Source organism: Podarcis filfolensis (assembly GCF_964270895.1).
Source record: "Podarcis filfolensis genome assembly, chromosome: 6".
Classification (NCBI taxonomy): Eukaryota; Metazoa; Chordata; class Lepidosauria; order Squamata; family Lacertidae; genus Podarcis; species Podarcis filfolensis.
Genome location: NC_139609.1, coordinates 8,186,240 through 8,200,818, shown reverse-complemented (window position 1 = coordinate 8,200,818; position 14,579 = coordinate 8,186,240). Strand labels below are relative to the sequence as shown.

The window sequence follows — 14,579 nt, the reverse complement described above, 5'->3', positions numbered from 1 at the left end:
AGGTTACAGACTCCGCTAACCTGGAAGTAGTACCTTGGGTTAAGAACTTTGCTTCAGGATGAGAACAGAAATCGTGCTCCAGTGGCGCGGCGGCAGCGGGAGGCCCCATTAGCTAAAGTGGTGCTTCAGGTTAAGAACAGTTTCAGGTTAAGTACGGACCTCCAGAACAAATTAAGTACTTAACCCGAGGTACCACTGTACTTCTTCACACAGTACAAAGTAAAAACTACAGTCATGGGAAAAAGAAAGCACTCCCTTTTTGAATTCTGTGGTTTTACATATGAGGACATAACAATCACCTGTTCCTTGGCAGGTATTAAATTAGGTAAATAGAACCTCGGATGAACAACAACACATATCACACTGTGCCATGATTTATTTAACAGAAATAAAGCCAAAATGGAGACGCCATGTGTGAAAAACTACGTACACCTTATGATTCAATAGGTTGCAGAACCAGCTTTAGCAGCAATAACTTGAAGGAATCGTTTTCTGTATGGTTTTATTCAGTGGTGGCCAAACTTGGCCCTCCAGCTGTTTTGGGACTACAATTCCCATCATCCCTGACCATTGGTCCTGTTAGCTAATGATGATCGGGGTTGTAGTCCCAAAACAGCTGGAGGGCCGAGTTTGGCCATGCCTGGTTTTATCAGTCTCTCACATTATTGTGGAAGAATTTTGGCACACTCTTCTTCAAGTTGCTTCAGTTCATTGAGGTTTGTGCCATCGTATTTGTTTATGCGCAGCTCTCTTAAGGTCCCACCACAACATTTCAATTAGGTTGAGGTCTGGACTTTGACTGGGCCATTGCGACACCTTGATTCTTTTATTTTCCAGCCGTTCTGTTGTAGATTTGCTGGTGTGCTTGGGCTCCTTGTCCTGTTGCATGGCCCAATTTCATCCAAGCTTCAGCTGCCGTCACATTGACTCTAGAATACTTTGGTATACAGTACAGAGGAGTTCATGGCTGACTCAATGACTGCAAGGTTCCCAGGTCCTGTGGCTGCAAAACAAGCCAGAATCACTACCCCTCCACCACCGTGCTTGACAGTTGGAATGAGGTGATTGTGCTGATATGCTGTTTGGTTTTTGCCAAAGGTAAAGGTAAAGGGACCCCTGACCATTAGGCCGACTCTGGGGTTGCAGCGCTCATCTCGCTTTATTGGCTGAGGGAGCCAGCATATTGCTTCCGGGTCATGTGGCCAGCATGACCCTTGGCGAACCAGAGCAGTGCACGGAAACACCTTTTACCTTCCCGCCGGAGTGGTACCTATCTATCTTCTTGCACTTTGACATGCTTTCGAACTGCTAGGTTGGCAGGAGCTGGGACCGAGCAACGGGAGCTCACCCCATCGCGGGGATTCGAACCGCCGACCTTCTGATCGGCAAGCCCTAGGCTCTGTGGTTTAACCCACAGCGCCACCTGCGTTGCCAAATGTGGCGCTGTGCATTATTGCCGAGTATCTTCATCTTGTTTTCGTCTGTCCAAAGGGCATTGTTCCAGAAGTCTTGTTGTTTGCTCAGATGCAACTTTGCAAACCAAAGCCTTGTTGCCATGTTCCTTTTTAGAGAGAGGCTTTCTCCTGACAGTCCTTCCAAGTAAGCCATACTGGTTCCATCTTTTTCCAATTGTACTGTCATGAACTTTAAAATTTAACATGCTGAGGCCTATAGAGCCTGAGATGTACTGTATTGACCCAGATATAAGCTGCACTTCCCCCCCCAAATTCCGATCGTGAAAAGTTAAAGTGCGGCTTATATTCCTGACCTTACACCACCAGCAAAGTATTGCGGCTCCCTCCCCCCCCAGGTAGCAGCCCAGGATTGCGGGGTAATGGCGCCCAGCCTGCTTGGTTGGAGATGGCTTTATAACCTTTCTCACTTTCATGGGCAGCAACAGTTGCTTCTCTAAGATCATTCCTGATGTCTTTCCTCCTTGATATTGGGTTGAAACGGCCTCAGCCCGGTATACCTGAAGGAGCGTCTCCACCCCCATCATTCAGCCCGGACACTGAGGTCCAGCTCCGAGGGCCTTCTGGTGGTTCCCTCATTGCAAGAAGCGCAGTTACAGGGAACCAGACAGAGGGCCTTCTTAGTAGTGGCGCCCGCCCTGTGGAACGCCCTCCCATCAGATGTCAAGGAAATAAGCAGCTATCTTCTCTTTAAAAGACATCTGAAGGCAGCCCTGTTTAGGGAAGTTTTTAATATTTAATGCTGTATTGTTTTGAACACTTGATTGGAAGCCGCCCAGAGTGGCTGGGGAAACTCAGCCAGATGGGCGGGGTATAAATAATAAATTATTATTATTATTATTATTATTATTATTATTATTATTATTATTACACTGCCGGCATAATATAAAAAGGGGGCTCAAGTCTTGCTCAAAGGCCATCAAAAGTGGGTGTGGAGAAAATGCCACCATCACTACGGTTCTATCCACAATATACATTAAAAGAACGTATACCATTATAAAGTCATGGCTTCCCCCTAAAATCCTGGGAATTGTAGTCTGTTCAAGATGCTGAGTATGGTTAAGAAATCTCTATTCCCTTCCCAGAGCTCCTTGGGAAGAGGGACTGAACATGCTGAGAACTGTAGAAGACTGATGGCACATGCATGCAGGCCATCAGGGCTGTGTGTAAAAAGAAAAGAAAAAGAACCAATTATTAGTACTGCAAGTTGTTTGCAGCTTTTCCACGTATGTGTTCCCAGAGGGGCTCATAAAACACTGAGCACTGAAGCTTCATCTTCACTATATAAAGCAGTACTGTACTTTAGCAACCATCCCTTCTTCCCAGGCAATTGTAGCTGTGAGGGGAATCCACATCTCTAGCAGAAGCTTGAGCAAAAATATTAGCATACTCTTGATTATCATTGGCAAAGGACACATAGGACAGCTGTTACTATTTAGCTCTGCTTACAAATGCATCTGCCTTGGTACTCCTGGCTAGATTTACCTTTGTGTAAAATGAATCTATGTGTTCATTTGATTTGAACATATGCATACAACATTATTGTAGAAGCAGTGTCAATCTAGACAAAATAGGTAAAAAAAATATTGTTGGGAGATATGCATATCTCCTAGATAATAAGACAGAGGTCCATCAAGGATTTATGAACCATATAATAAGAAGCTCTCTTATCCAAGTATGGAGGAAATATCACAGGTTACTAGAGCCAAAAACCCCCGTTGGGCAGTTCCACTTGAAATGATATCAATAAAAAATAATATGGAAAAATTAGGAGTAACGTACAAGCAACTCTTAAAGGAAGAGCAAGGACAACTAAAACTGAAACCCTATGAAGAACTTAAACAGTTTTGTACCACTTGGCTACAATATCATCAATTATATGATAAATTTAACTCTGATAATAAAAATGGTTTCCAAAAAGAAGAATAAAAATTCCAGTTAGAACTCTTGAAAAATTCCAAAAAGAATCTATCAAAAACGTATAATTTACTACTTGAATGGGAACTCAAAGATGAACAAATTAAAGAAGTAATGATCAAGTGGGGACAGGATTTCAGATACGCGATTCCATTAGATCAATGGGGAAAACTTTGGAAATCAGATATTAATTTCACCACATGTATTACTATCAAAGAAAATATTATGAAGATGTTTTACAGGTGGTATTTAACCCCTGTAAAACTAGCCAAAATTTATAAATTAACATCGAATTTGTGTTGGAGATGTAAGGTATTAGAGGGATCTTTGTATCATGTCTGGTGGGGATGTGATAAAATTAATTTTGGGGGGGGGGGAATATACATGAGGAATTGAAAAGAATGTTCAGAATAACACTTGGTAAAAAGCTGGAAGCATTCCTTTTAGGAATTGTAACAAATGACATCCCCAAAGACATGAAGAGAATTTTTCTATATGCAGCCACTGCTGCTAGGTTATTGGTTGCTAAAAATTGGAAATCAGAAGATGTACCATCAGTGGCAGATTGGCAACATAATTTTTTTGAAATGATTGAATTAGCAAAAATGACGGCAACAATTAGAATGCAATCTAACCAAAATCCCAAACAGGAATGGAAGTGTGTAGACGAATACATGATTAAAAGATGCTCCAACAAAAATTAATTGATATGTATAGACTGATCTCACAAAGTGAATTTAAATAGATATAAAAGCATGTATGTTTAATTATTAAGATACAAGAATACAATCACAATAATAAAGGTATAAAATAAAAATTAGGAAGTTACGCATGGGTTGAGGGAAGACATAGGGTAAAGACAAGAAGTAATAAATGACTAAATGTTGATACATAATGAAATGAAAAATGTGAATTTACAAGTATAATGTATATGTAATTTATGTAAACATTTTGTACAATGGTACCTCTGGTTACGTACTTAATTCGTTCCGGAGGTCCGTTCTTAACCTGAAAGTGTTCTTAACCTGAAGCACCACTTTAGCTAATGGGGCCTCCTGCTGCTGCTGCTGCTGCACCGCCGCCACGCGATTTCTGTTCTCATCCTGAAGCAAAGTTCTTAACCCGAGGTACTATTTCTGGGTTAGCGGAGTCTGTAACCTGAAGCGTATGTAACCTGAAGTGTATGTAACCCGAGGTACCACTGTATATGTATTGAGATATCAATAAATAAACAAAAAAATTGTTGGACCAAGTTCAGTCAACAAAAGAGATCTTGCAGACATCAAGAAAGCATTGTGTATTCAGAACAAATGATCTCAAAACTGTTTTTTTTTTAAAAAAAAGAATATAATTTCTAGCAAAGACTCTGTAGATGCAGAAGCAATAGGATCAGGGAACAAATTCACAACCATAAATCAAGAAAAATGTGTTAGCAATTTACTGTAAGAGCAGCATGAAAGCAAAACAACAATAAAGTATTTACTAACACATTGAGCACGTTAACAGGATTTCTTAAAAACCAGCTCAACAATGAAACGCTTTAGCCCTTTGTCAATAACTTTAACAATTCTAGACTTAAACACATTTTTCTTTTCAATAAATTTTGTAAAAAGGTGGACCCCACCTCCACATCCAAAGTAATGTGCTTTGCTAGCTAAATAAACACACCCATTTGTTCTCAGTAATTTTAAAAGTGTTTCATGAAAAGTCTCATAGTAATCTGGATTATAAATAGTCTCAGAGGTGAGTATGAGATCATATTTTGCTAAAGGCTTACTGCCATTTAATAGAAGATTACTAAACTCTGACCATTCCCCTGAAAAGAATTTGCATTTAGAAAACAAGTCTTGGGTAATGACCTTATTTAGACATTGTTTCAGAGAAAGCTCAGTATTTTCTTCAACATCATCACCCTGATTAGCACAGTTGACCAATACATTAGGCATGGTTAGTTCTTCAATCACAGTGCTGTTATAGTCCTGAAAATGGACCTGTTCGGCATTTCGTTTTAATGCAACTATTCCCAGCAACCCGGCCCCACAGCCAAGGTCCAAAACCAACTTGTGTGCAAACTGAATTTCAGCTTCTGACAAATAATCCATGAGATCAAAGGTGCACTCCCAGATCTTCAGACCTCCTTCATAGACACCTGTGATTAGGTCAGAATGAGAAGAAACACTTTGTGACACAATGTCTTCCCCAACAGCGTTTTCAGAGGGTGCTGTCTCCACCACAGAAATATTTGCATAGCGTGTACCTGGAAGGAGGGTCCCCACGACTTTGTTTTTAAACAATTTCTGGAAATCTTGAGGGAGATTATGTTCTTTGGCACGTTTAAGGCACAAGCCTTCTTTAGGCATAATGCTGCTTTTACTCAAAAAGCTGTTGCCTGCCACATTAGCAGGGATTTCTGATAAATCCTCCTGGTTTAATATTGTTTCTTCTGAAGAAACCTCCTTACTCTTTCCTGTAGTGTTCTCTTGCTTGTCCAAAATGACAAGAGACTCCTGTACCAATTCCTGCATTCCATTCCCAACTGCCTCTATTCCGTTTTCTGCTGCACTGTCAATAGAGAAGTTGAACTGAAATGCCATTTTCCTGTAAGGCAGGTAAAATTAAGAGTTTATATGCAAAGCATGAAGCGCGAAGACACTCCAAAGGAAGTAGGCTGTGCTGTGCTGATAGGAAGTTTTCCGATCCAGTCTAGTCTTCACCGTAAGATCTTCTACAATGAAGACTCCACTACTTCTTTGAATAAAAGCCTCCTTTAAAAAGAAAAAAGAAATGTAGTTGACAGAGTAAAGAGATAATAGCATTTTTTTAAAAAATATTGTTAAGAGTTTTAGAATGTTTTTCCTTTGTTTTTATATTGTGTATCCTGTTTGGTGCACTGGGCTCTCCCAGTGAAGGAGGTCTAAATTAAATTAATAAACATTACTATATATAAAAATACTCCTACTGTTTTTCACAATGTTGAGATAGGATAGCTGAGGATGGTTAAAATGTACCCCAAAGTCCCCAACACTGCTCTTTGCTGCTCTCCCTCCAGCTGGGAGGAAATTTATGAAGCCCTGTTCAAAGCAAACAAACTATTATAGACAGAATATGTCCTTTTATTTTGTGGGGACAGGTTTGTCCAAACCAACTTCAATCAGATGCCTTTGCTTTCAGAAGTATTACGTTTCAGCTTATGCGGACAGCAAAGAGCAGTATTAAGTATGCTGTTAACCCATTTGGCATCAGTTTGTGACCACATTCTCCACCAGCATCTTTAATACTATGTGAAAATACTCTTACATACACCCCAATTGCAAAAAAACCCCCCAAACCCCACAAATGTTTCTGGCTTCTGTTTGTCTAACTTGTTTGTTTCATCAGCGAGGTGGGAAAGAACTGTGAGCAACTCTTGGTTGCCCTAACACTCCAAGTCTGAGAAGCAATATGTTTGTGGGTTCCGTGACCGAGACTCTGCCCAAACCTTTCAAGGTTCAGCCAGATTCTTTGCACCCTCTCCAGGGGCTTCACACCATGTCACCAAAGCCTTCTCTTGCAGGGCTGTGCTCCGAATCCTTTATCTGCAAGGCACCACCTTCTTAATTCCCAGATATGCCCCCTGCATTTCAGGGCCTGAGTCAACCTAGAATCCCTATCTGGAAATCCTTTTTCCAATTTCTGAGATTCAGAGTTGATGAAGCTATTATTTCTTGCCAACTGAGGAGTGGTGCGAGTTTGAAGTTTGGGCCAGCTAAAGCAGCACCTCTTGACTTTGAACTTTGGGGGGGGGGTAGAGGGATGAATGTAGCTCAGGGGTTTTAGCACATGCTTTGCATGCGGAAGGTCTCAAGTTCAAATCTCAGACATCCCAAAGTGTTAAGACTGTTAAAGGCCTCTGTCTGAAATCCAGGAAAGCCGCTGCAAAAGTTGAGATATAGAATAATACGCAAAGCGGATCAATGATCTTCTATATTTCGAAGAGCAAATCCATACGTTAGAATTATTATTACGTGATTATGAAATAGACTGTAGATACATGCCATGCATGTGAAAACGCACTTACATTTATATCTCACACGTCGAAATGACCTGCAGTTTCCTAAGAGGAATAAAGCAGAGGAATAAATGAACAAGTTAATTTGGAATACGCCAGAAATGTAAAAATAAATAAATTTAAGGAACCGCAAAAAGAGGAAGTCGATGGTCAAAACGTTAGGATTTTAACATTATTGAAATGTATGTAACATTTATATCTCACACATCGTAATGACCTGCAGTTTCCTAAGAGCATATATTTAAAGCAGAGGAATAAATGAACAAGTTAATTTGGAGTGCGCCGGAAATGTAAAAATAATTAATTTAAGGAACTGCAGAAAGAGGAGGAAGTCGAGGGTCGAAATATTAGGCCTGTAAAATTACTGAAATGCACATAACTGAAATTTTTTCGCAAATGCATATAAATGAAAATCATACATTAAAAATTCTATATAGATATAGATAGATAGATATATCTTACAGCCACAGCTGCACCTTATTTAGGAAATGCATACAGTATTCCTCTTTCTAGCGAGCTCCTTTCTAGGAAAAGCTCTAAGCAAGGGGCGAAATAACCTTTTCTGGGGCGGCCACAGGAAGTAACCGAAAGGCAAGGACGGGAAACTGAGGCGTTTCAAGGTTTTGCGCTGTTCATTTCCCACCCCTCACAATTTTGGCAACTGGAGGCTCGGGTGGGGGCTTGAAAGTCGTCGTTCACAACCTGGGCCCAGCAAGTTGGGCTTTTATTTAAAAAAGGAAGAGGAAGACTGGCAGCGCCGGGAAAGCGGGCTTTGGGGCGAGGCCTGCCTGCCCCGCCGGAATTTCTCCCCTTAACTCCCAGGCGCCTCTTTCCCCGCCGGCCTCGCGTGGCTCCGCTGCCGCCTCAGCTCCGCGCGCGCGCGGCCCTCTCCGCCGTCGTCGTCGTCCCCGCCTTCCTTCCTTCCTTCCTTCCTCGCGAGGCCTGACGGGATGCCGAGAAAGGGGCTGGGCCTCATCTTCCAGGGCGCCGGATTCGAGCGGCGCCGTCGCTGCCGCCTGAGGGGAATCTTCGAAGCCGCCGCCTGAGGGGAATCCCAGGCCGTCGCCATCATGTCGCAGGTGGAGCCCGAGACGCTGCCGCCGCCGCTGTCGGAGGTGGAGGGCCGGGCCGAGGAGCTGGGCCTCGGCCAACTCCCCACGGCCTTGCCCCGCCTCATCATATCCTTTCTTGGCGGGGAAGAAGCGGAGAGCGTGTCTCTCTGTTTGTGAAAGACCCCCCCTCATAAACGCCCCTCATCCCACCCACCATAATCTGTGGGGTCCTTCCATCCCTCTTCGTGGCCCGGGACTCCCGTGGGCCTCCTCACCCTTTCAAAATATATATATATTCTTTAAAAATATATATATATTTAATGGAAATGACCGGCAGAATCCGTGACCAGGGAGAAGAGTCGGCAGAAGAAGAATGGAAGAAATTCAAGGACTACTTGCAAAAATATTGCAATATTAATGAATGCTGAGTGATGTTGGATTGAAATTAAGTGGTTTCTAGCTGTAATGGCACAAGAATATGAAAAAAATGGTCCTTTTTTTCTTTGTATATTAGTAAGAGTTTAAGTTACAATAATTTAAGAAGATGGATAGAAAATAAGGGGTTTAATTGTAATGCTAGGAGATAAGGATTTGCTGGATAAACAATTTGAACTGGAATACAAGAAGGGGAGGTATGAGGAGGTCAGGGAAATATGTTATTGAAAAATAAGTTATGAACTTTATGTGTTTTTATTATTTTTTCTTTTTAATTTTTCTTTGTATAAAATGGGAAATTTTAATAAACATCTTATATATAAAAAAATATATATTTAATGTATTTCTACCCCGCAGTCCCCGTGTCCCCCCCGCGACTCAGGTTAGTAATATAATAATAATAATAATAATAATAATAATAATAATAATATACTTTATTATTTATACCCCGCCCATCTGGCTGGGTTTCCCCAGCCGCTCTGGGCGGCTTCCAACAAAATATTAATATAATTGTTAAACATTAAAAGCTTCCCTAAATGGCTTGAAAAGGGGGAGGGGGGGTTTGGAAGGCAATCGTTTAAAAAAAATAAATCTAAAATATGACCCCCAAGGAGAATGCTCAAGGTCGCTACTGCGCCCTTTTAAGACTCAGGTTAGAAATAAGAGCAGCTTGAAAAGGTAAAGGGGGAGGGGCGAAGGCAATCGCTTAAAAATAATAATTAAAACAATCCAAAATATGACCCCCAAGGAAAATGCTCCAAGTCACTACTTTGGAGACTCAGGTTAGAAATAAGAACAGCTTGAAAACGTAAAGGGGTGGGGGGAGGCAATCGCTTAAAAGTAATAATTAAAAAAATCCAAAATATGACCCCAAGGAAAATGCTCCAAGTCGCTACCGCGCCCTTTCAGTCTCAGGTTAGAAATAAGAACAGCTTATAAACGTAGAGGGGGGAGGCAATCACTTAAAAATAGTAGTTTAAAAATCCAAGAATCTGACCCCAAGGAAAATGTTCAAGGTCACTACTGCACCCTTTCAGATGCAACATCGTCCTGGGGCAGCCGTGTTTTGTTACCTTGTGTGTTTTTTTAATACTACAAAGCTGCCCTGTGTTTTTTGGGATGAAGGGCAGTCTCTCTCTCTCCATATCTATATAGTCAGATGAGTGGGGTATAAATAATAAATTATTTTTTTGACTACTACTACTATATATCTCATCTGTATAAATTTAGTTAATAACAGCAACAACTTTAGAGTATAGTGCCATTCTGTACAGTTGGAACGCAATAGGAAACAGCCATTGGCGTGCCATGTGAATTCAACAAGTACCTTTGTTCCCTTGCAGCAGAGGGAAAGTTGATAAAAGACTGTAGTTTTGAGCCAGCCTTTTATCTGTCAGCATAAGTATGCAGTTTTTCCTTAGTATTTGTACTCTATGTATCAGACATCTGATAGCTGGACCCAGCGTATCGGTAAGTAAATGCTGTGCAAACTTCAGTTAGATTTACTCAGTCCTTTTTTTTCTGGGGTACGCATACCCCTAAACATTTTGTGAATCTTTGTACTTTTGTCCATTTACTGTATTTATTTTCCCCGATTTGCACTATAAAATAGTGATTTTCTTGAGTCAAAAAGAGTACCCCTAAACATTTGTTTTAGGGGGGAAAGCATTGGATTTACTTCCCTGTTTTGGTGGTGATTGTACAGGAAATGTCTCCTTCAGACATGAACATGGGATGCGGCTTAGTCACATCCACCTTGGTTGGCAAAATGCACTGAAATTGTGCCTCTTGGTTAGTTAGGAGTTTTGCCCCAGTGAAGAAGCCCCACTAAAGTTGCATGACACAGTTTTGTTACGTCATGCTGGGGAGCAGGGTAACAGACTTGGTTTGGCACCTTCAGCTTTTTTCCTAGTTTCCCACCACAATCCTTCTGCACCAGAAACCCGCATTTATTGCTTGTAGGTGTTCGGAAACTGCTTGATCCTTGGGTCCATCTTTGATACCTTACTCTCCCTTTACAAGCTATAAAGATCTATGGCTATAGTTTCAGTTCTCACAATGTTGAGTATGTACAGACAAGGCTTTGTGCAAACAAATGCCGCAAAATAATGAGAATGGAGTATTATGGCAGTTGATAAAACTGTAGTGTAACTCTTGATTTTGTGGGGAATTAACGATTTGTTTTAATATTAAATAAATGTGTTTTTTTAATGGGTCTTTTTTTAAAAAAGAAAGAAAAGAGAATGATTTCCCCCTTTTAGTATTGTGGGTTTACTTTCTTAATTTTTTTCATTCCCAGGTGTCTTAAGGATCTTGACAGAGCAGTTTCTACCCCGCATCAATCTTTCTGAGCTGGAGCAAGCATTTTTCTCTAAAATACTACCAAAGGTATGACACTATTTTGAACCAGCAAGTGTGTGTTAAGAATGCTGAGTATTCACACTTGCCTACTGTTATTTACCGTATATTTCGCCCTATAGGGCGCACCTAGTTTTTTTTTGGGGGGGAACAAAGGAATAATTTTTTATTTCCCCCCCAGGGGCTGGGGCAAGGGAAGCCTGAGCTTCCCCCGACCCCAGCCCCCAGAACAGGCTGCTATCTGCAAGCCTTGGGAGCCCGGCGGGAACTCCCGCGGGCTCCCCAGGCTTGCGGCTATCTGCCCGAAGCCCGGCATGCGTTGCTCAGCGCGCCCCAGGCTTCGGGATGCAGGCTGCTATCCGCAAGCCTAGGGAGCCCGGTGGGAAATCCTGCGGGCTCCCCAGGCTTGCGGATATCTGCCCGAAGCCTGGGGCACGCTGCTCAGTGAGTCCCAGGCTTCGGGGTGCAGGCTGCTATCCACAAGCCTAGGGAGCCCGGCGGGAACTCCCGCGGGCTCCCAAGGCTTGCGGATAGCTTCCTGAAGCCTGGAGAGCGAGAGGGGTTGGTGCGCACTGACCCCTCTCTCTCTCCAGGCTTCAGCGAAAGCCTGCATTCGCCCCATAGGACGCACACACATTTCCCCTTCATTTTTGTAGGGGAAAAAGTGCATCCTCTAGGGCGAAAAATACGGTATACACTTGAGCTGGTCTTCCAGAAGCATGTCATTTTTTAAGATACATTTTTTATTTACTTGTTTTAATGGGAGCTTGGCTTGTGTCAGTGAGCAGCTTGCTTTGAAGAGATTTTACAGTAGATTTTACCACTGTTTTCCCCATTTTAGTTGAGAAAATGGGTCTATAAAATGGTTGATAAATGATTTGGCACTTCGGTAACAGTTTAGCATTGGCTTGTTTAAGTTGACAAAAAGGCCTCAATCTGCATTCTGATATTACCTTAGCTATCTATAAAAATAAACTTCTGAATCTGGGGTTTTTGTTAACTAATGAAGAAAAAGGGTATGACTGCCAGATCCAGAAATTGTTGCACTTCTGGTTTGGACGAAATGTCAAAATAATTACAAAACCTTCATTTCATGGTTATTTATTTAGTCACTGCTCATAGGATGGTGTCATTATAAACATAATGGATTTTTCAATGCTTCTCTGGGTGGTTAGATTATGGAAGAAGAATAATTAACCAAGATTGAAAATATGCTCAGTTATCTTGGAAGATTTGCAAGGCATTGTGAATTTGGCTTTTTCCAGGGTTGTCTGTTATCTCCTTAAATGGAGGTTCTGTATTTGACTGCCATGGCTAATCACACTATACTCCCAGATTTCCTCTTGTACTTCTTAAAAGCCATCGAAGTTAATAATAACCATCCCAACATATGACAATGCTGTGCAATTTGGTTGCATTTAATATACAGAACACCAATATTGGGTTTTCTGTAGATATTATTTTAATTGAAATCTGCTTTTTTCCCTAACAGACCGTACAATTATTTGATCTTTTGATATATGAATTATCCCACCGAGCCACAAGTGTAACAAGCCACAATGTAGAGTTACGTGAAACATTAAGAAACCATCTGCAGGTAAATCTACTGGAATTAGAACTAACAACAGGAATGATACCTATTATATATATATATTTTCCACATTGTTGGCAGTATTTTGGGAGGGAGTATACCAGCATATGCATGGCAAGTCATTTGAGGATTTGTGAGCATATGTTTGATTCTATTGTACAGAGGTTGAACTTGATGCTACAACTGGTTCAGGTTTGTTGGAGATCCCTAGAGCATGGTCAAATTTCAGTTTATGGGATCAGTTCCAGTTGTTGTGGCCCAAGGATGCCAGCAGCACCTGCAACAGTGACAACCGTCTTGATCCCTGCCCATCATGTCTGGTAAAATCCAGTAGGAGGGGATTGGCTGGATGGGTCCAGGGAGCGATTAATGTCTCACTATGAGAGGGAGTTAGCAGCGGTGGATCCCTCCTGAATCCAGAGGTTTTAGGAAACTACCCTTCAGTCCCCAATATTCCCTTCCTGGGCAAGATGATTGAGAGGGTGGTGGCCAGCCACCTGCAAGTATGCCTGGAGGAAGCAGATTATCTAGATCCATTGCAATCTGGTTTCAGACCTGATTTTGGCACTGAAATATCCTTGGTTGCTGTGATTGCTTACCTTTTATCAGGAGAGAGATGGGGAGTACAACACTGTTGGTTCTCTTTAACCTCTCAATGACTTTTGCCCCCATTGACCATGGTGTCCTGGAGTGATTCAAGAGGGTAGGAGTTGGAGGTACTGTATTTCGTTGATTCAGCTGCTACCTGCAGAGTCAGTATCAGAAAGCAGTACAGTGGTACCTCGGGTTAAGTACTTAATTCGTTCTGGAGGTCCGTTCTTAACCTGAAACTGTTCTTAACCTGAAGCACCACTTTAGCTAATGGGGCCTCCTGCTGCCGCTGCGCCGCCGGAGCACGATTTCTGTTCTCATCCTGAAGCAAACCCGAGGTACTATTTCTGGGTTAGCGGAGTCTGTAACCTGCAGAGTATGTAACCTGAAGCATATGTAACCTGAGGTACCAATGTACTAGGAGATTGTTGCGAGGTCCATGGCTTTGGGGCTGCGGGGTCCCTTAAGGGTCTGTTTTGTCTCCTATGCTATTTAATGTTTATATGAAACCACTAGCAGCTGTCATCTGGGGATTTGCAACTTGGTGCCAACAGTATGCTGATGGCAGATAGCTCTCTCCATTCCATTGGAATCAAGAGAGGCTGTGAAGACTGGTGTCTGGAAGCAGTGATGGACTGGATGGGGGCCCATATACTGAGGCTGAATTCTGATAAGACAGAGGTACTGTGGGGTGGTGTTGCCCAGGTCCAGGAATTAGGTGTAAGACCTGCTCTGGAAAGGGTTGCACTCCACTGAAAGAATATGTTTGTAGTTTTGGAATATCCTTGGATTCCAACTTGTTAGTATGGTCCCAAGTGACTTAGGCAGATTTGTCAGCAATGACTGTGTCTGAACCAGGATAGCTCAACTTCAGTTATCCATGCCCTGATGACCTCCCACCTGGAATACTGTAATGGAGCTGCGCTTAAAGACGATCTGGAGGTTGCAGCTAGTGCAGATTGTGGCTGCTAGACTTTTAAATGGAGCCTAATAGAAATATGTGCCACTGTTCCTGAAAGTACTACACAGGCTGCCTGTGAGCTATTAGGCCCATTTCAGGGTATTAAGACAAAGCCCTGAGTAGCTTGGGACCTGAACACCTCCCCCATTATCAA

The 14,579-nt window shown here is 42.1% G+C and overlaps 2 protein-coding genes and 1 long non-coding RNA gene across 3 annotated transcripts in view; 2 read left to right on the top strand and 1 right to left on the bottom strand.

Annotated features, from left to right (window-relative positions):
- Positions 1-406: 406 nt before the first annotated feature.
- LOC310765997 lies at positions 407-1,753 on the top strand. The gene is made up of 3 exons (XR_014549912.1): positions 407-509; positions 654-1,067; positions 1,418-1,753. It is a non-coding gene; the product is annotated as an uncharacterized lncRNA (long non-coding RNA).
- Positions 1,754-4,804: 3,051 nt separating this feature from the next.
- Positions 4,805-5,983, bottom strand: METTL18 (methyltransferase 18, RPL3 N3(tau)-histidine; the record flags this gene model as incomplete). Its single annotated transcript, XM_083621650.1, has 1 exon — positions 4,805-5,983. The coding sequence occupies one exon, from the start codon at positions 5,981-5,983 to the stop codon at positions 4,889-4,891; it is 1,095 nt and encodes a 364-aa protein (XP_083477776.1). The 3' UTR covers positions 4,805-4,888.
- Positions 5,984-8,497: 2,514 nt separating this feature from the next.
- The window catches only part of FIRRM (FIGNL1 interacting regulator of recombination and mitosis), a 32,729-nt gene continuing 26,647 nt past the window's right edge, over positions 8,498-14,579 (top strand). The window contains exons 1-4 of the mRNA XM_083621595.1: positions 8,498-8,615; positions 10,355-10,394; positions 11,224-11,312; positions 12,775-12,879. Of these exons, the coding sequence (XP_083477721.1) occupies positions 8,508-8,615; positions 10,355-10,394; positions 11,224-11,312; positions 12,775-12,879 (342 nt within the window). The 5' untranslated portion in view covers positions 8,498-8,507. The remainder of the gene's footprint in view (positions 8,616-10,354; positions 10,395-11,223; positions 11,313-12,774; positions 12,880-14,579) is intronic.